The following is a 22,243-nucleotide window of genomic DNA, read 5'->3' as shown; positions in this document are numbered from 1 at the left end:
ATTCTACAGGCATACCTTGGAGATATTTGTGGGTTTGGTTCTAGACCACTGCAGTAAAGTGAATATCATAGTTAAGCAAATCAAATGAACTTTTTTGTTTCCCACTGCTTAAAAATGTTATGTTTACACTAAAATCTCACCGGAATCTTTTTGCTGGTGGAGAGTCTTGCTTCATTGTGGATTCCTGCAAATGACCAGGGTGGTAGTGGTGAAGGTTGGGAGGCTTTAGCAGTTTCTTAAAATAGGATAATGAAGTTTGTCACATTGATTAACTCTTTTCATGAAACAATTTCTCTGAGGCATGCAGTGCTGTTTGATAGCATTTTACCGACAGTAGAACTTCCTTCAAAATTGGAATTAGTCTTCTAAAACCCTGCTACTGCTTTATCAACTGGTATGTAATACCCAAAATCCTTTGCTATAATTTCAACAGTCTGCACATTTACTTCACTAGGAGTAGATTCCATCCCAAGAAATTACTTTCTTTGCTCATCCATTCAAGTTTTATCCTGAGATTGCATCAATTCAGTCACTTCTTCAGACTTCACTTTTAATTTTAGTTCTCCTGCTGTTTCAACTGCATCTACAGTGACTTCCTCCACTAAAATCTTGAACCCCTTAAACTCATCCATGAGAGTTGGAATCAACTTCTTCCAAACTCCTGTTAATGTTGATATTTGACCTCTTCCCATGAATCATGAATGTTCTTAATGCATCCAGAATGGTAAATCCTTTCCAGAAGGTTTTTTATTTACCTTGCCCAGTTCCATCAGAAGAACCACTGTGTAATGGCAGGTATGGCCTTACAAAACATATTTCTTAAGGGGCGCCTGGGTGGCTTAGTCGGTTAAGTGTCAGACTTTCGCTTAGGTCATGATCTCGCGGTTCGTGGGTTCGGGCCCCGCCTCGGGCTCTGCGCTGACTGCCAGCTCAGAGCCTGGAGCCTGTTTCAGTCTGTGACTCCCTCTCTCTCTGACCCTTCCCTGCTCACGCTGTCTCTCTCTCTCTATCTCCTAGAAATAAATAAAACATTAAAAAAAAAAAGTTTAGAAAAGTGCTGGATATCAAATAAACATTTAAAATTCTTATACATCAATGACTACTGAAAACTATAATCTTTAAGATACCACTTACGATAGCAATTGAATATGAAATATCTTTATGCAGAAAATTACAAAACTATGTTGAAACACATTAAAGAAAATTATATAAATTAGGATTCATCACAGTCAAGGATAGGAAGACTCAATATTGTATAGATAGTGATGCTCTCCAAATTAATTTAGAAATCCAATGCTATTTCAATCAACATCCCGAAAGTTTTTCACCAAACTTAACAAACGTACTCTAAAATGGATATGGAATTGTAAAGTCTTAGAAAAGCTATGTCAATGGTAAAAAAGAACAAAGTAGGACCTGTCCTATTAAGACTGTACTTGGTTAGGGGCGCCTGGGTGGCTCAGTCGGTTAAGCGTCAGGCTTCAGCTCAAGTCATGATCTCAAGGTTTGTGGGTTCGAGCCTTATGTCAGGCTCTGTGCTGACAGCTGAGAGCCTAGAGCCTGCTTGGGAATCTGTGTCTCCCTCTCTTTCTGCACCCCCCGCCCTGCTCGCTCACTGTCTTTCTCTCAAAAACAAATAATTATTTTTAAAAAATTAGAGAAGACCATACTAGATTTGGGGCACCTGATTGGCTCAGTTAGTTAAGCATCTGACTCTTGATTTCGACTCAGGTCATGATCTCACAGGTGGTGAGTTCAAACCCCGCATTAGGCTCTGCAGAGCCTGCTTGAGATTCTTAGTCTCTCTGTTTCTCTGCCCAACTCCCCCCCCCAACTCGCACTGTTATTCTCTCGCGTGCTAAATAAATTTAAAAATTTTTTTGATGTTTGTTTCTTTAGAGAGAGAGAGACAGAGACAGAGAGACAGAATGCGAGCAGGGAAAGGGCAGAGAAAGAGAGACACATAGAATCTGAAGCAGGCTCCAACTCCGAGCTGTCATCACAGAGCCCAATGTGGGGCAGGAAGTCATCAACCATGAGATCATGACCTAAGCCAAAGTTGGATGCTTAATTCACTGAGCCACCCAAGCACCTCAATAAATAAGCTTTAAAATAAAAATGTTTTAAACTGGTAAAAATACCTAGGTAAATATAAAAGTCAGCATGATTGTAGTTTTGGATTATAAATCTTTTTTTCTATACGATTTAAAGGGAAAATATATTTTAAATAAATATAAATCTATGTTATTGGGCACACAGTATATGTCATTTTTGAACACAGATGTATAGCAGCAGAGTTTATGTAAAATATTAAAGCTAATACGGAGCTAAGATGGCAGAGTAGTACGAAGAGCCTAGGTTTGCCCCATCCCTCGAACACAGCGAGCAGCTAGATATATCATATCACTGTGCATACCCAATAAATCAATCTGAGGACTGACAGAACAAACTGCACAACTACAGGGAGAGAAGAGGCCACACTGTGGAAGGGAGGAGGTGCGGAGACATGGTTTGGGGGATGACCAGCTGCAGGTGCTACAGAGGGGATGGAGCCCTGGTCACGGAGAGAAAGAGAGAGGTGCACAGGGGATCGCACAAGCATATAACTGGCAATATATAAATATTTACTAAATTAAGTTCCACATTATAACAGAATTGGGGGGGATATAACACCAATCTCACAAGTAGGAACATTCACTCTAACATCCAAATATATCTTTGTTATCAATCCCCTCTGCTATAGCAGAGAGTAAAGGAGACATAGGCAGTGAGATAAGAAAAAGAACAGAATAGGAGAAAAAGTGGAAAAATTAAAAAATTATCAACCCTGGATTTTTTTTCCAACCCTGGAATTGTGATGAGAACCAGTCTGGGAAGTAGGCTTTATTTACTCTATCAAATTTCTCACACATGGGGTGCCTGGGTGGTTCAGTTGGTTAAGTGTCCGACTTCGGCTCAGGTCATGATCTCATGGTTCATGGTTTGAGCCCCACGTTGGGCTCTGTGCTGACAGCTAGCTCAGAGCCTGGAGCCTGCTTCCGATTCTGTGTCTCCCTCTCTCTCTGACCCTCCCCTGCTCACTCTGTCTGTCTGTCTCTCTCTCTCTCAGAAGTAAATAAAACATTAAAAAAAAATTTTTTTAAATTTCTCACACCTCCACAACCCGATATAGAAAAATACTATGGCAGTGATATGACTAACTGTTGTCAACCTTGCCAGTAGGGAAATAAACTCTTTTCTTTTTCAGTTTTTTCAGCATATAGCTTGAACTATGGAGGAAATATTATCAAAATGGTTTGACAAAAAAAAAGAGCAAAGAAATTTTAAGAAATAACCTTTTGCTTTTTTAAACCCTCTTCCTAGTAAAGAACAAAGAAAATATTTCAAAGATCAGCTAAGTAAGTGGAACAGACCTCAAATACAATCTCTAAAAGGTTGCGTGAGGGGCGCCTGGGTGGCTCAGTCGGTTAAGCATCCGACTCTGGCTCAGGTCATGATCTCATGGTTTGTGGGTTTGAGCCCCACATTGGGCTCTGTGCTGACAGCTCAGAACCTGGAGCCTCCTTCAGATTCTGTGTCTCCCTCTCTCTCTGCCCCTCCCCGACTCATGCTCTGTCTCTGTCTCTCAAAAATAAACAAACATAAAAATTTTTTTTAATAAATAAAAGGTTGCACGAAGTAGAAATGAACCCCTAGAACTTGATATAGCATATTTTCAAGCTCTTAGAGAATAAATGCAGAGATTCCACTCACCATTTTGGGGAGCCTTATCAACATATCCTTACAGCGCAGTGAACATGAAGATGCTCTTTCAAAATCCCCTAGAGCAATTGCCTGGGAAAGTGAAAAAATATCAAATAATTGGTTAAAATAAAATGACAGACTATTTGTCTATAAGTCAATTTTAACTTAAAATTTTAAATATTTTTCATTGGAGTTAAAAAGTCTTAATTCGTTTTGTAGTCTTTTAGCAACAATGGTTGGTCTAACTGAATCTAATAACCAGTTCTAAAGACAGAAAAATGAAGAGAATCCTGAATAACACAAGAGTTGATAGTGAGTAGGAGTCATTTATTTTGCTCTGGAAATGGCAAAACTGGTGTACAATCTTATGTTATTATGCTATAATGCCATGTCTAATAGATGTTTCCTCAGCTTGAATTGCTCTTGTATTTATCTCCACATTAGAGGAATTTTTTTAAATTTTTATTTATTTACTTATTTATTATTTTAGAGAACACACATGCATGAGCACGAGCAGGGGAGAGGAGCAGACGGAGAGGGAGAGGGAGAGGGGGAGTAGGAGGGGGAGGAGGAGGGAGAGGGGGAGGGAGGGAGGGAGAGAGAGAGAGAGAGAGAGAGAGAGAGAGAGAGAAGCAGGCTCTATGCTTAGTACAAGCCTAATGAGGTGTACAATCTTATGTTATTATGCTATAATGCCATGTCTAATAGATGTTTCCTCAGCTTGAATTGCTCTTGTATTTATCTCCACATTAGAGGAANAGGTTATCGTCATATGCAAGGTCATTTAAATTTTCTCTTATGTTATCTTCTAGAATTTTTAAATTTTATTTTGACAGAGTATGTGTATGTGTGAATGGAGGGGGAGGAGGAGGGAGAGGGGGAGGGAGGGAGGGAGAGAGAGAGAGAGAGAGAGAGAGAGAGAACCCCAAGCAGGCTCTATGCTTAGTACAAGCCTAATGAGGAGCTCAATCCCACGACCCTGGGATTATGACCTCAGCCCATGAAATCAAGAATTGGGTAGGGGCGCCTGGGTGGCTCAGTCGGTTAAGTGCCGACTTCAGCCCAGGTCATGATCTCTCGGTCCATGAGTTCGAGCCCTGGGTTGGGCTCTGTGCTGACAGCCAGCTCAGAGCCTGGAGCCTGTTTCAGATTCTGTATCTCCCTCTCTCTCTGACCCTCCCCTGCTCATACTCACTCTCTCTCTCTCTCTCTCTCTCTCTCTCCCTCAGAAATTTAAAAAAAAATCTTTTTTAAATAAACATTAAAAAAATTAAAATAGAATTGGGCAAACAGGCATACCAAGAGGAATTTTAAAATCTTAAATAGGAGTTTTTTTGTCCTATAACAGGCTCCTAATAACCTCACAGTTTGAACTGCTGTGAATATCTCTCCCTCCCTCTCTGCCCCTCCTTGGCACACATGCACACGTGCTCTCTCTCAAAGTAAATAAATATTAAAAATAATTAAAAATCAAAAATAAAAAGAAGAGCAAAGTTGTAGGGCTCATATTTCTCAATTTCAAAATTTGCCACAAGGCTACAGTAATCGAGACTGGTAACAACATAGGACATATAAATCAATGGAATAAAACAACAGAGTCCAGAAATGAATCCTTACATTTAGAATCAAATGACTTTTTATAAGAGTGCAAAGACAATTCAATGAGGAAAAATGGCCTTTTAAAAACAGTGATGGTGGTAATAATTTATAATTCTTGTAGTTGATAAAGCTGTGTTAAGGGATGCATTTTGATAACTGTGTGTCATAAAAGAAAATTCTGAGTAATGTTTAAAAATTTTAAATTTAAATTAAAAAATTTTTTTTTAAAAAACAGTGAGACTGGATACCCAATGCTGAAGAATGAAGTAGGATACCTACCTCACACCATATGAAAAATTGACTCAAAATGGAACATTGACTCAAATATAAAAGCTAAAAACTATAGAATTCTTAGATTAAAATACAGGAGTAGTAAATCTTCATGACCTCACATTAGCTGATAGTTTCTTAAATATGACAACTAAAGCACAAGCAACAAAAACAAAAATGTAATAAGGGGCGCCTGGGTGGCTCAGTCAGTTAGCGTCCAACTATGGCTCAGGTCATGATCTCAGAATTTGTGGGTTCGAGCCCCGTGTCGGGCTCTGTGCTGACGGGTAGCTCAGAGCTTGGAGCCTGCTTCGGATTCTTTGACTCCTTCTCTCTCTGACCCTCCCCTGCTCACGCTGTCTGTCTGTCTGTCTGTCTCTCTCTCTCTCTCTCTCTCTCCCTCCTAGAAATAAATAAAACATTAAACAGACTGAAACAGGCTCCAGGCTCTGAGCTGGCAGTCAGCACAGAGCCTGACGCGGGGCTCGAACCCACGAACCGCGAGATCATGGCCTAAGCGAAAGTCGGACGCTTAACCGACTAAGCCACCCAGGCACCCCTAAAAAAATTTTTTTAAATGTAATAGATGTAAATTCTCCCCAAACTGATATATACAGGCTTCACACAACTCCCAGCATAATTCCAACAAGATATTTTTGTAAATGTAGACATTATTCTAAAATTTATGTGTAAAGGCAAAGGAATTAGACTAGAATTAAATTAGACTACAGTTAAACAATTCTGAAAAACAATAAAATTGAAAGAATGTCTGTACTCAACTTCAAGTCTTACTTGATAGACACAATGATCAAAACAATTTGGTATTGAAAGAACAGACCCATAGATTTAAAAAGAGATCCGAGAAAAATATACACCCAGATAGATAAGCATTGTCAACTGATATTTAACAAATGTGCAAAGAAATTCAATAGCGGAAAGATCATATTTTCTACTAATGGTGCTGGAGCAATTAGATATCCATGAACAACAATAACAAAAAGAGTTAATCTAACCCTCACTCCTTATAAAAAAAAAATTAACTCAAAATCATAGATTTAACTGGAAAAGGTAGAGCTATAGAACTTTTTTTTAAGGTGCTTTTTCTATTTTTTTAATGTTTATGTATTTATTTTGAGAGAGAGAGAGAGAGTGTGGGAGGGGCAAAGAAAGAGAGGAAGAGAGAAATTCAAGCAGGATCTGCACTGGCAACACAGAGCCCAATGTGAGGCTGAAACCCACTGAACTGAACTGATCCCAATGAACTGTGAGATAACGACCTGAGCCAAAACTAGGAGTGGGACACTGAGCCAAATGGGCCACCCAGGTGCCCCAAAGCTATAGACTTTTACAAAAAAATATAGGAGAAAATCTTTCAGAGCTAGAGCTTGGTGAAGAGTTTTAATACAGAAAACCAGAAGCAAAATCCATTTTAAAAAATCAACTAAGCTTCATCAAAATTAAGTATTTTTGCTCTGTAACCCTATTAAAAGGATGATAAGACAACCTGGAGACTAGAAAATATTTACAAATACATATACGACAAACGACTCAAATCTAGAATATATAATTCTCAAAAGTCAACAATAAAAAAATCAAACAATCCAATTAGAAAATGGATAAGAAGCATGAACCTACATTTCACTTAATACACAGATAGCAAATAGGTACATGAAAAAATGTTCAACATCATTAGCCATTAGGGAACTACAAATTAAAACCATGATGAAATATCACTAGACATCTAATGGAATAACTAATTAGTCACAATATCAAATGCTGGCAATGATGCAGAAAATAGGATCTTCCACATATTGCTCCTGGGGTTTAAAATGGCACAGCCATTCAGGGCACCTGGGTGGCTCAAGTCAGTTGAGCAACTGACCCCTGCTCAGGTCAAAATCTTGCAGTTCATTGAGTTCAAGCTCTGCACCAGGCTCTGCGCTGACAACTCAGAGCCTGGAGCCTGCTTCAGATTCTGTCTCCGTCTCTCTCTCTCTGCTCCTCCCCTCTTCATGTACTGTCTCTCTCTCTCTCCATCAAATATAAATAAACATTAAAAATTAAAAAAAAAAAACCCTGAGGATTGATGGAAGGTAGTGTGTAGGGTATGGGCTAAATGGGTGATGAGTATTAAGCAGGGCACTTATTGTGTTGAGCACTGGGTGTTACATGTAAGCGATGAATCACTAAATTCTACTCCTGGCAAAGTCCTGTTGAAATGAAAAATTATGTCCAACCTAAATGAAAATTTTTGTGTAAAATAAAGTTGAATATGTCTTATATCAAATGTCAAACATTGACATGTGAATGGTCTTCCCCAAGAACATACAAAAGTTAATAAAATCCTCTTACTTTTCACATTAAAAAATTTTTTTACATTTAAGTAATCTCTCATCTCAACATGGGATGCAAACTTACAACTCTGAGATCAAGATTCACATGTTTCACTGACTGAGCCGGCCAGGCATCCCTATTAACTCTTTTATAAATATTTGGTAGAATTCCTCTCTGAAGCCATCTGGCTCTGGACTTTCATTTGTTGGGAGATTTTTGATTACTGATTCAATTTCTTTGCTGGTTATCAGCGTGTTCAATTTTTCTATTTCTTCCTGTTTCAGTTTTGGTAATTTACATGTTTCTATCCATTTCTTCCAGATTGTCCGATTTGTTGGCACATAGCTTTTCAATATATTCTCTTATACTTGTATTTTTGTGGTGTTGGTTTTCTTTCGTGATTTTATTTATTTGGGTCCTTTTAATTATTTTTTTAAATTATTTTTTATCTTTTTTTAAGTTTATTTATTTTGAGAGCGAAAGAGCACAAGTGGGGAAGGGGGAGAGAGAGAGAGAGAGAGAGAGAGAGAGAGAGAGAATCTCAAGCAGGCTCCACAAAACCAGCACAAAGCCCAATGCAGGGCTCAAACTCACTAACTGAGAGATCATGATCTGAGCCGAAGGATCAGCCACCAGCCACCGACTGAGCCACCCAGGCAGGCACCCCTGGGTCCTCTTCTTTTTGATAAGTCTAGCCAGAGGCTTATCAATTTTATTAATTTTTTCAAAGAATCAGCTCCTGGTTTCACTGATCTATTCAATTTGTTTTAGTTTCTATATCATTTATTTCTGCTATAATCTCTTTTATTATTTTTTTGTTTTTTTATTTTTGAGAGAGAGAGAGAAAAAGAGAGAGAGAGACAGGGTGTGAGCAGGGGAGGGACAGAGAGGGAGGGAGACACAGAATCCAGGCTATCCAAGCTATCAGTACAGAGCCAGACACAGGGCTCAAACCCACAAACCCTGAGATCATGACCTATGCTGCAGTTAGACGTTTAACTAACTGAGCCACCCAGGCGCTCCAATTTCTGCTCTAATCTTTATTATTTCCTTCCCTTTCCTGGCTTGACTGTGGTGGAGACTGCACAATTCTGTGAATATACTAAGTCACTGAATTGTACATTTTAAATGTGTGCATTTTATAGCATATGAATTATGTTTCAATAAAGATGTTAAAAAATAAAAAGTGGATTATACTAGAAGATTTTTTTTAACGTTTTGTTTTTTTTTTTTTATTTCTAGGAGAGAGAGAGAGAGAGAGAGAGAGACAGCGTGAGCAGGGAAGGGTCAGAGAGAAAGGGAGTCACAGACTGAAACAGGCTCCAGGCTCTGAGCTGGCAGTCAGCACAGAGCCCGACGTGGGGCTCGAACCCACGAACCGCGAGATCATGACCTAAGCGAAAGTCGGACGCTTAACCGACTAAGCCACCCAGGCACCCCTATACTAGAAGATTTTTAAGGTCTTTTTCATTTCTAGAATTACATATTTACAGACAACAAACTCGTCATGGCTTATATTCTGCCAACTAAAAATGCATACCAACTGCATGTTGACAAAGGAGAAAATCCACAAGCCAAACAGAGGTAAAGTACAACTTTAAACGCTGATAACAAGGGCGCCTGGATGGCTCAGTCTGTTGGGCATCTGACTTCGGCTCAGGTCATGATCTCACGGTTCGTGGGTTCGAGCCCCGCATTGGGCTCTGTGCTGACAGCCAGCTCAGAGCCTGCAAGCGGTTTCAGATTCTGTGTCTCTCTCTTTCTCTGACCCTCCCCTGCTCACGCTGGCTGTCTCTCTCTCTCTCAGAAATAAATAAAACCTTAAAAAAATTTTTAAGGTAATAAACAAACAAACACTGATAACAGCCAACTTTCAGAAAACATCAGCCAACAACCCAGAACAAATGCAAATGAAAAGACTCTTCTCATGCAATTATTTTTGGCAGACTGTGAATATAAGAGAGAGTCATAAACAGACAGGTGTTCCAAGTACGGGCTACTGCCATAAATAAATGATAGATATTACATGCAGTGATTGAAAATGATGTTTAGTTATATATCAGGCTTTGCAACTTCAACCACCCCCACATAGATACCAATCACCATTTATAATGTTACCTTCAGATATAAAACAGAGATAAAATAAAAGGTCAAATATAATAATCCTATATAAAAATCCAATGACACCTGACTTTCTTCTAATAAGTTACAGCTCATCACTTTTGCATTTATATATACAAAATGCCCCACTTTAAGACTGTAGTGACCATGATACCTACCGCCTCTGCTTGGTAAGAAACAACTTTGAAAAGGTCCCTCTCCATAGCACTTTTCTGCAAAGTTATGTCAGCCTCAGTGGAGTCTTTCTGCATTAATTTGCAATATAACTGCTCCAGACCCTGCAAAATAAAATCACAATAGAATGTCATGATGAGAATAACTGCAACTGTTACTAATAACGGCCACAGCTAAAACTCAGTAATAACTTACAACCATGGCAGCTTGAAAGAATCCATCAGCCATCACGGCATTTCCAACATCCACCCACCCTTTTCCTGTTTTCATATTCATCTGGAAGAAAGAAGTTAGAAAATAATTTTTTGAATTCACAACTCCTCTAAACTGGTTAAGGAAGGCAGCAGATAAAATATTTAATCCTCTGTCCATATGCAGTAGTGTAATCCCCAAAAATAAACAGCATTTATTATACTTCTATGTTCTACTATGAACTCCATAATTTAATAGAATTGGTCTCAAGAAAAGCAATAATAAAATTAATATTTCTGAAGACATATCTTCTAAGAAATATTAAAAGAAAATATTGGGATAATTTAGGTAGGAGTAGATAGTTTGAAAAAATTAATACTTCACACACTGGAAGCAAGTTATATGATAAGCATTTGACTATAAAAGTCAACACATCTCATTCTAGTTTTTAATTACATCTCTAATAAAATTTTCATTAATCCAACAAATGTTTATTAAGTATCTTTTACAAGCCAGGCACACTAAAAAAGCTTACAATATTATAACTAACAGACATCTAAGTAAATAGTTGATGTGTAATATGGAAAAACGCTATGGAAGCAAACAAAAATTGAATCAAGATGGAGGACTGAGCAAACACTACCCTTCTACCACAAATCCCTAGAAATGATGTGTATGTATGTAGAAGATATATATGATAAATATACTATACATTTTCCTACATATTTATATATAGGACATAAGTATACTATAAACTTTAGTAAAAATTTTATATACTACAAATCCCTAGATTACATATGTCATATCATATGTTTATGATATATTTAATATCTAGGGATTAAGAGAAAATATAAACATATTTTTCTTATTCAATAAGAGTCTTGGAAAATAAATGGCATTTTCAGTTGACCTGAAGTTACAAGGAACCTCTGAAAAATAGACAGCAAATGGGATGAAACAAAACCCACATACCAAAATGCATAATAATGCAAAATGTGGAAACATCCTCGATGTAAACAGTAGTAAGCAGTTCGCTTTCCCACCAAGAGGTATCGTCCCTCCTCCCCAGGAAGGAACAGTGAGTACAATCACACAGGCTGGAGAAAAACAGAGTTCCAGCAAAACATCCAGTCCTACTTCTCCATCAGTCACTGGATCAGGATTATAGTAAATAGCATGACTATTAAACAGACTATCAAGGAATCTCAAATCAAATATGAGCAAGAATCATCAAACATTGAGGGAAACCAACACCATGAAAGGACATCACACTCAAGAAACAGAAGAATATCTGAGGAAATAGTATTAAGAGAACAAATAGAAACAGGGAAATATCATTTTTTAAAGCTTTTGTTTAAATGTTTGTTTATTTTGGAAGAGAGAGGAAGAGAAAGGGGCAGAGAGAGGTAGAGAATCCCAAGCAGGCTCTGTGCTGTCAGTGCAAACCCCAATGCTTCAGAAGAAACCAAAGCTACCAAAACCTTCATCCTGGATGTTCAGCCTCCAGAAGTGTGAGAAAATAAATGTCCATTGTTTAAGCCAACCTATCTGTGTTATTTTGTTATGGAAGCCCCAGCAAACTAATACAGTGAGACTAGCATATGATTAAAATATATGGAGGTAGGGGCACCTGGGTGGCTCAGTGGTTAAGTGTCAGACTCTTGATTGCAACTCAGATCATGATCTCACAGTTTGTGAAATTGAGCCCTGTGTCAGGTTCTGCACTGACAATGAAGAGCCTGCCTGGGATTCTCTCTCTCTCTCTCTCTCTCTCTCTCTCTCTCTCTCGGGATTCTCTCTCTCTCTCTCTGCCCCCACCCTTGCTCTCTCTCTTTTCTCAAAAATAAATAAATGAACTTTAAAGATTTTTTTAAGAAAATAAAATAAATTGAGGTAACCATGAGAAATGAAAACAGAAATGATTACATGTAATAGCCTTAAAACCGGAAAAAAAAAATATGTACAAGGCAATTCATTGCAGAGCACCAAAATGTCCATGGAAGAAAGCTGGTTAAATATACTAAGGTGCAGTACCAACCGAATACTATATAGCTATAAAAAAATGAGGAATATCTCTATACAGTGCTATGGAGTGATCTCCAGGTTATAATATTAAATGAGGGGAAAAAAAAGTAGAGAAAAAAATATATATGGAATGCTACTTACTATTTATCTAAGAACCTTTCGGGTAGGAGAAGATTTTATTTTTATAAAACAAATGTTTCCTTTTATTTAAAAAGTAAATGGATAAACAATAATATAAACAAAAAAGCTATCCACAGAGGAAGGGAGGAAAAGGGTGGAGAGGACACAGAAGCTAGACTTATCTGAACATACTTCCCTTAGTATATTTGATTTTGGAACCACGTAAATATTTGACACAATTATAAAACTGTATTCAATCAAAATGGCAGAAAAAAAGCAACTACTAAAAAGCAAAAACAAACAAAAATAAATGAATCTAACTATATATCAAGTCAATCTATAGTTTCATCACAGAAAAAGAAATAATTTCAAGTACTTTTAAAACAGTATTTCAATAATATTGAAACAATGCTTTGACTATACATCCCTAGTGAAATAGACCCTAAGAATAAAAGCAATGCAAAAAATCTCTTGAATTACTTTTAGAAATCATTCTTTATTATTGACATTGCTATCTTATGAAACTATCATACATGTTTTGGATAAAACCAGTTATTCATTATATTAACTATATTAGGCAATATATATTAGGCAATATATTAATTATATTAATGTTGTTAGGCACTAACAACAGGAATAGGAAAAGGGACACAAATATAAAATCAAGAAGCTCAGTAAAATCCTATAATCCTAAATATCAACTGGAGATATCACAATGAACTCATTATATATTTTCCCTTTCAAAAAAATCTGTATTTCGTATCTCTGTCCAGTAAAAAAGTCGAGGAACAATGACCAATGCAATAGCAATGAGCACTTAAAATTTCCAGATTGTGGTTTCTAAATAACAATCTCCACTTAAAGGAAACACCTCCTTCAAGGAATGACTGATTTCTGCTCTAGGGCAAAAACTACACAAGATGAGCCTGGACATCTTGTCATGTGAGAAATCTCCCTCTCTCTGTCCCTGCCTGGCACACATTCTGTCTCTCTCTCAAAAATAGACAAACATCAGGGGCGCTTGGGTGGCTCAGTCGGTTGAGCATCTGACTTCAGCTCAGGTCATGATCACATGATTCGTGGGTTCAAACCCTGCATCAGGCTCTGTGCTGACAGCTCAGAGCCTGGAGCCTGCTTCAAATTCTGTGCCTCCTTCTCTCTCTGACCCTCCCCACTCACACTCTCTCTCTCTCAGAAATAAATAAACATTAAAAAAAATTTTTTTAATAAATAAGTAAACATTAAAAAAAAAATTTTTATAAATAGGGGCGCCTGGGTGGCTTAGTTGGTTAAGCGTCCGACTTTCGCTTAGGTCATGATCTCGCGGTTCGTGGGTTCGAGCCCCACGTCGGGCTCTGTGCTGACTGCCAGCTCGGAGCCTGGAGCCTGTTTCAGTCTGTGACACCCTCTCTCTCTGGCCCTCCCCTGCTCACGATGTCTCTCTCTCTCTCTCCTAGAAATAAATAAAACATTTAAAAAAAAATTTTATAAATAAATCAATTTTAAGGGAGCCTAGGTGGCTCACTCAGGTAAGTATCCGGCCTCAGGTCAGGTCATGATCTTGTAGTTTGCGAGTTCGAGCCCCACACGGGGCTCTGTGCTGACAGCTCAGAGCCTGGACCTTGCTTCACGTTCTGTGTCACCCTCTCTCTCTGCCCCTCCCCGACCCGTGCTCTGTCTCTCTCTCAAAAATAAATAAAAATTTTTTAAAAATAAATCAAATTTTTTTGTGATTAATAGTTCAGTTTTACTATTAAAGAATACTGGAGTAATGTCAAAACACTTCAGAATCACGTCGAGGCTCCTTCTGGCCAAAGATAGGTGCTGCAATGACAACTACAATGGGGGCACCCGGGTGGCTCAGTCAGTTAAGCGTCTGACTTCAGCTCAGGTCATGATCACACGGTTTGTGGGTATGAGCTCCGCGTCGGGCTCTGTGCTGACAGCTCAGAGCCTGGAGCCTGCTTCAAATTCTGTGTCTCCCTCTCTCTCTGACCCTCCTCTATTCACGCTGTCTCTCTCTCTCAGAAATAAATAAAACATTAAGAAAAAATTTTTTTCAAGTAACTACAACAGATTGAAATGCATTAAAAATGTTACAACGCATGAATGAGTTCAAAATGATTTTTTAAAAATCTACCTATGGCACAAAAACAGACACTCAGATCAATGGAACAGAATAGAGAACCCAGAAATGGACCCACAAACATATGGCCATCTAATCTTTGACAAAGCAGGAAAGAATATCCAGCGGAATAAAGACAGTCTCAGCAGCAAGTGGTGCTGAGAAAACTGGACAGCGACATGCAGAAAAATGAACCTGGACCACTTTCTTACACCATACACAAAAATAAACTTAAAATGGAAGAAATACCTAAACATAAGACAGGAAGCCATCAAAATCCTCGAGAAGAAAGCAGACAAAAACCATTTTGACCGTCGCCACAGCAACTGCTTACTCAACACGTCTCCAGAAGCAAGGAAATTAAAGCAAAAATGAACTATTGGGACCTAATCAAAATAAAAAGCTTCTGCACAGGGAAGGAAACAATCAGCAAAACTAAAAGGCGACCTACAGAATGGGAGAAGATATTTGCAAATGACATATCAGATAAAGAGTTAGTATCCAAAATCTATAAAGAACTTATCAAACTCAATATCCAAAAAACAGATAATCCAGTGAAGAAATGGTCTAAAGACATGAACAGACACTTCTCCAAAGAAGACATCCAGATGGCCAACAGACACATGAATAAATGCTCAATATCACTCATCATCAGGGAAATGCAAATTAAAACCACAATGAGATACCACCTCACACCTATCAGAAGGACTAACATGAACAACTCAGGCAACAACAAATGTTGGCGAGGATGCAGAGAAAGAGGATCTCTTTTGCAATGCTGGTGGGAATGCAAACTGCTGCAGCCACTCTAGAAAGCAGTATGGAGTTTCCTCAAAAAATTAAAAATAGAACTACCCCACGACCCAGCAATTGCACTACTAGGTATTTATCCAAGGGATACAGGTATGCCATTTCAAAGGGGCACATGCCCCAATGTTTATAGCAGCACTATCAACAATAGCCAAAGTATGGAAAGAGCCAAAATATCCATTGACGGATGAATGGATAAAGTATATACATATACAATGGAGTATTGCTTGGCAATCAAAAAGAATGAAATCTTGCCATTTGCAACTACATGGATGGAACTAGACTGTATGCTAAGCAAAATTGGCGAAAGACAAACATCATATGACCTCACTCATATGAGGACTTTAAGACACAGAACAGATTAACAAAAGGGAAGGGAAGCAAAAATAATATAAAAACAGGGAGAGGGACAAAACATAAGAGACTCTTTAATATAGAGAATAGAGGGTTGCTGGAGGGGTTATAAAAGGGATGATGGAGTAAATGGGTCAGGGGCATTAAAGAATCTCTCTTGAAATCACTGTTGCACTATATGCTAACCAACTTGGATGTAAATTTTAAAAATAAATTAAAATAATAATAAACAATTAGACATGATTAAAATAATCTACCTGAGTATCATTTAAGGATGTTAGAGAAACAAGTCATTCTGAAAACTGCTAAATAAAGGGAAAGAGTCAAGACTGCCCTTTCTTATAAAGGTATACTTCAAGGTAGCCAAATAGTTGATGAAGGAAAAGTTTCTCCCTATTCCAGTAAATAAACAAAGAAGGAACAAAGAAGTAGAATATGCAAACAGGTACAGAAATAATGGATCTAAGGACAATAATCATCAAAGGACACTAAGACAACAAAAGAGACAGATAGACATGTTGCTTCCTGATGGAAGTACACCATACTGCCTATGAATTCTTCTTGACAAAAATCAAACCTGAATCAGATCAAGTTTCTAAATCTACCTGCCAATTTACAGAAAAAACAGGGGACAGCACACTATATTAAATGAGACCATGAGGATACAGTCATCGGAATCCAGAATTTAGGAAACATTCTATAGGAGAAACCACCTCATTTCTTCAACAAATAAATTTTTCAGCAGATTTAAAAAAAGAGGGGGAAACATGCAGATTATAAAAGACATATCAACAAAACACAAGAAAGGGGAGAGAGAGAAGTGAGCAAGAATAAGTGAGAAAGTAAGAGTGTGAGAATCTGAGAGTATGGGAACATGCAGGCAGGAGGGGAAGACTAGATATTTGATGATTTTAGGACATCTTTGTACGGACACGGGGTTTGTCTGAATAAAAAATACATCTTTTAGAGACACATACTGAAATATTTATGAACAAAGTGATGTATTTTGGACTTGTTTCAAAATAATCCACATGGCCAGGGATCTGCTGTTGGAGGAGATACAGAAAAAATGAGTGGTCAGGAATTGGTGGTTATTCTAGCTGAGCGATGGGTAAATGGGGGCATCATTGTACTATTTTATCTATTTTGTGCACACACTTGGCCCTTTCAATAAAATACTGTTTTGGAACACTGGGAAAATATTTTCCACTAATAAAATCTACTTACTTCTAGGAAGCAAGCCAGGTAGGGAAGGATGGAGCAGAGAACTGTTACTTTTTATTACTTATCATAAATCCTGAATTTAAGTTCAACATTTAGTCCACTGAATCACTGTAATGACAACAGTACTGTTGAGACCTTTAATTGTGATAGGTATAATTATCATAAAAGGAACATGGATAGCACTAAACGATATAGCCCAACCATCTTCATAAGGAGTAATGACTATCTCATTGCTTTCACACTTTCTCCTCCTTTAATTGGGACTTACCAAAATCTGTCTTCGAATAGCATCTTCGGAAATAGCTGAGCCTTCACACATACACAGCAGCTTGCAAGCAACATGCCGTACTGCAAAACAGTAATTAAATGCCCATAAACACAAATCATTCATTCTCCTTTTATATACGCTTACAAAAAGAAATGAGAAGAAAAATGCAAGCACTTCTGTTGTTAAAGTAGTGACTTTAAAGTTAATTGATTTTTTAAGAAATCAATTATCAAGAGTAAATGACCTGAGGAGGGCCTGGGTGGCTCAGTCAGTTAAGCTTCCGACATTGGCTCAGGTCATGATCACACGGTTCGTGGGTTCGATCCCCGCATTGGGCTCTGTGTTGACAGCTAGCTCAGAGCCTGAAGCCTGCTTCAGATTCTGTGTGTCCCTCTCTCTCTGACCCTCCCCTGCTCACGTGCGCTCTCTCTCTCTCTGAAATAAATAAAACATTAAAGAGTAAATGACCTGAAAATTATCAAATGAATCATTTGCTTAATGCTCCAATCAGATACTTAAGTTTCAAATTTTAATTTCTGCAAGTCTTAAATTCTGAAGATTATTGAAGATACCTGATTCCATGCGATGCTCTTGTATGTAACATGCTGATAGCAAAATAATTCCAAGTACAACTGGAATCTAAAGATATTCAACATCTGACAAAATTTCTGAATATCACAATAATTTTATTTTTGCTTATTTTTTTAATTTGTATTTATTTATTTTTTTTTTATTTATTTTTTTATTTATTTCTAGGAGAGAGAGAGAGAGAGACAGCGTGAGCAGGGGAGGGTCAGAGAGAGAGGGAGTCACAGACTCCGAAACATGCTCCAGGCTCTGAGCTGGCAGTCAGCAGCCCGACGCGGGGCTCGAACCCACGAACCGCGAGATCATGACCTAAGCGAAAGTCGGACGCTTAACCGACTAAGCCACCCAGTCGCCCCTAATTTGTATTTATTTTTGAGAGAAACACGGAGTGTGAGCAGTGGAGAGTGAGAGAGCCCGACGCGGGGCTCGAACTCATGGAGTGCGAGATCATGACCTGAATCGAAGTCAGACACTTAACCAACTGAGCCACCCAAGCTTCCCCAGAATAGTTTTAGATTATTCCCCTAAACTGTGAATCTGTCTACATATATTCTTTTCTATAGATGATGTAAAAGTTCTTGAAGTATAACTCAGAAAATATAGATATCTTCTTTATACAATTCATTTCCCCTGAAAATAGGAAAGTTTGAATAATTGTAAGCTCTTTATTTACGTATTTTCTCTCTTCAGAAAACATGTCCTTGTTTTAAAGATGACTTCGGGGCACCTGCGTAACTCAGTTGGTTAAGTGTCCAACTCTGGCTCAGGTCATGATTTCACAGTTTGTGGGTTCAAGCCCCACATTCAGATCCTCTGTCTTCCTCTCTCTGCCCCACCTCCATTCATGTCCTCTCTCTCTCTCAAATAAATAAACATTAAAAATAATAAAGATGACTTCACAAGTAATTGAACTAGTTGCCTTGACGTTAGATGATCTCAGCAGCCATTCAACCTATACTAATACCATTTTCTATTAATATTCGATTGAAAAAGAGATTTGCCCAGGTGAAATTATGGGGTAATTGAAGTCAGATTATTACCAATCATGAAATGTAAATTCTATTCATCCTTTAATAAAGTTGTTTTTGAAAAAAACTTACAGCAAATCAGTTCCTAATCATATATTTACACTGTCTTACATTTCCAGTTCTGAAATGTTTCCTTTATTTTTCCAAAGTTTACTAATTCTTTAGTATTCTCAAAGAACCTGATCTCTCAATTATTCTCCCTCTCTGGGAGAGGTTCATCTACCAAATCTCTATTTGACAAGTAGTGAAAAATAGCTAGAACAACATTCCTTGATATGCAGAATTGTAAGAGTTTAGAATTAATGCACTAATATCAACACAGCTAAACTATGTACTATGTTTCTCCAACAGATAAATTTCTACCTCTTCCCCGCCCCCACCCCCCCGGAACTACAGGATCAAAGACTCTTAGGAGCAATGATATCCACATTTATCTGACAGTTACAAAGGTAGACCCATTCTCTAAGCATCCTAACAGAAGAATACACTAATGAGTAAGTATATTATTGACTGTATTAACCACTATTTACCCTAGACCTACACTGAAATTGTATACAGTTTGGTTTACATTCATAAACATAAATACTTAGTGGTGAATTCCGTTTGCTGTATACAAACAAGATCCATTTATCTCCACTAAGCCAAGGAGTCCAGATTCACGTTTTGGCTTGTTGCCTTGATGTAGCCTTTATAATGGGGCAATTTACATTCCATAAATGCATTAACTGTCACTATCTCTGTTGGAAATTAGTAACTGTCAGCACACTAGACCCAGCCATTTAGCTAAAGCACTAGAATTCTGCCAGACAGTGGACCACATTTAATGTATCCAAGCACATGAGTTTGGTTTGGGGGGTTTGTTTTGTTGTTATTCTTTTTGTTTGCTCTCACAGGTAGGAAAAACTTCTATAATTTTTCTCAGTACCTCAGTCCAAAGTTCATCAACCCATCTCATGAGCAAACTATTCTTTACTGATTTTTAAATCTAAATCTCTCACACAGCTACATTTCTCATTCTATTATTAATGGAGAAAGGAAACTACTACTTGAGAGTCCTTCAGAATCCTGAAGATTCTGTTAATCTCTTCTCCAGGGAAAACAATCCATGTCCTTTAACATATTGCCAAATTCTCATTTTCCCATCCTTTAATCATCTTTGTTTTTCACCACCAGACTATTTCTTGAGGTGGTGCTTTTTATTTGTGCTTGCGTGTGCGTGTGTTAAACTGCATTCATAAATTAATATATTTTCTTTTACTCGTTACTCATCCTCAGGATGTGTATTTGCAATCGCCACTTTTCCCACTTATTTTTTTTTGTTTCAAATTTTTATTTGGGGTGTCTGGGGGACTCAGTCAGTTAAGCCTCTGACTCTTGATTTTGGCTCAGGACAGGATCTCAGTTTATGAGTTGGAGCCTTGCACCAGGCTCTGTGCTGACAGTGTGGAGCCTGCTTGGGATTCTCTCTCCTTCTCCCTGTGCCCCTCCCTTGCTCCTGCTCTCTCACTCTCAAAAATAAACAGGTTTTTTTTTTTAAATAATAAAAGAAAAATAAATTCTAGTCAGTTCACATACAGTGCAATGTTGGTTCCAGGAGAATTCAGTGATTCATCATTTACATACAACACCCAATGCTCATCATAACAAGTGCCCTCCTTAATATCCATCACCCATTTAGCTCATCCCTCACCCACCTCCCTCCATCACCCCTCAGTTTGTTCTCTAAGGGTCTCTTTTTTTAATTTTTTTTAATGTTTTATTTATTTCTGAGAGAGAGAAAGAGAGGCACCGTGAGCAGGGAAGGGTCAGAGAGAGAGGGAGACACAGAATCCGAAAGAGGCTCCAGGCTCTGAGCTAGCTGCCAGCACAGAGCCCGATGCGGGGCTCGAACCCACAAACCATGAGATCATGACCTGAGCCAAAGTCGGATGCTCAACCAACTGAGCCACCCAGGAGCCCCTAAGTTAAGAGTCTCATGGTCTGCTTCTTTTTCTCCTTTCCCATATGTTCACTGTTTTGTTTCTTAAATTCCACATGAGTGAAATCATATGTTTGTCTTTCTCTGACATATACTCTCTAGCTCCATCCATGTCATTGCAAATAGCAAGATTTCATTCTTTTTGATGGCTGAGTAATATTCCATTGTATATCTACACCACAGCTGCTTTATACACACCCTGATGTGTAGAGCAGCATTATCAACAATAGCCAAATTATGGAAAGAGCTCACATGTCCATCAGCTGATGAATGGATAAAGCAGCAGTGATGCTTTTAAACTTTTATTAATCAGGAGCTAGCCTCTGAAAAATCATAAAATTTAGGATGTTTGCTTAAGAAACGTCTATGTATAAGTCATTTTGTTTATTTTTCTTTTAATAAATACCTATTTATGACCTATTAAAAATATTATTTCAACTGCAGGTACACAACCTAATGTACAATAAAAATATTCCTTGTGAAAGGGGCAAGATGGCGGAGAAGTAGGGAGCTCCGTACCTGCACTCACGCCCAGGCAACACACGGAAAAGATCTGAAGCCATAGGAAACCGTACCACAGCCAAGAGATTGGAAGAGAAAGGACGCAGATTCCACTGAAAAAGCCGTCTAACAGCTACCTAAAGAAACAAGCCAGAGTACACAAGGTGGAGAGTCCCAAATATCACTACGAATAGGATAATAAAATAACCAAGGTCTTAACATGTGAGACCAAGAGATACCATTCAAAAAACATTCTCTGAAAGAATAGGCCCTGGACAAAGAGTCTTCTTGGATACAGCAGCGCTCATAGATACTGAGGACATAACAGGTCTTTAAAACCATCAAGAGGGGCGCCTGGGTGGCTTAGTCGGTTAAGCGTCCGACTTTCGCTTAGGTCATGATCTCGCAGTTCGTGGGTTCGAGCCCCGCGTCGGGCTCTGTGCTGACTGCCAGCTCAGAGCCTGGAGCCTGTTTCAGCCTGTGACTCCCTCTCTCTCTGACCCTCCCCTGCTCACGTTGTCTCTCTCTCTCTCCTAAAAAAAAAAATAAAAAAACAAAACAAAACATTAAAACCAACAAGAGCCGGAAAGCTAACTAAAATGACAAAACGAAAGAGCTCTCCTCCAAAGAAACTCCAGGAAGAAATGACAGCTAATGAACTGCTCAAAGCAGATATCAGCAGCCTAAATGAACAAGATTTTAGAATAATAATGGTAAAATTAATAGCTGGGCTTGAAAAAAACATAGGGGACATCAAAGAAACTATGGCTACAGACAGAATGGAAAAT

General features: G+C 38.2%; 1 protein-coding gene across 3 annotated transcripts in view; it reads right to left on the bottom strand.

Annotated features, from left to right (window-relative positions):
- TEX11 (testis expressed 11) overlaps window positions 1-22,243 on the bottom strand; it is a 230,575-nt gene that overhangs the window by 189,229 nt on the left and 19,103 nt on the right. For all 3 annotated transcript variants that reach the window (XM_039253356.1, XM_039253357.1, XM_039253358.1), the window contains exons 5-8: window positions 17,361-17,440; window positions 10,438-10,518; window positions 10,227-10,346; window positions 3,754-3,834 (exon numbers count right to left, since the gene is read on the bottom strand). In XM_039253356.1, coding sequence (XP_039109287.1) covers window positions 3,754-3,834; window positions 10,227-10,346; window positions 10,438-10,518; window positions 17,361-17,440 — 362 coding nt within the window. The remainder of the gene's footprint in view (window positions 1-3,753; window positions 3,835-10,226; window positions 10,347-10,437; window positions 10,519-17,360; window positions 17,441-22,243) is intronic.

Source organism: Hyaena hyaena, unplaced genomic scaffold, assembly GCF_003009895.1.
Source record: "Hyaena hyaena isolate Hyena2069 unplaced genomic scaffold, ASM300989v1 scaffold_451, whole genome shotgun sequence".
Taxonomy (NCBI): Eukaryota; Metazoa; Chordata; class Mammalia; order Carnivora; family Hyaenidae; genus Hyaena; species Hyaena hyaena.
This window is presented reverse-complemented; position numbering and strand designations above follow the sequence as displayed.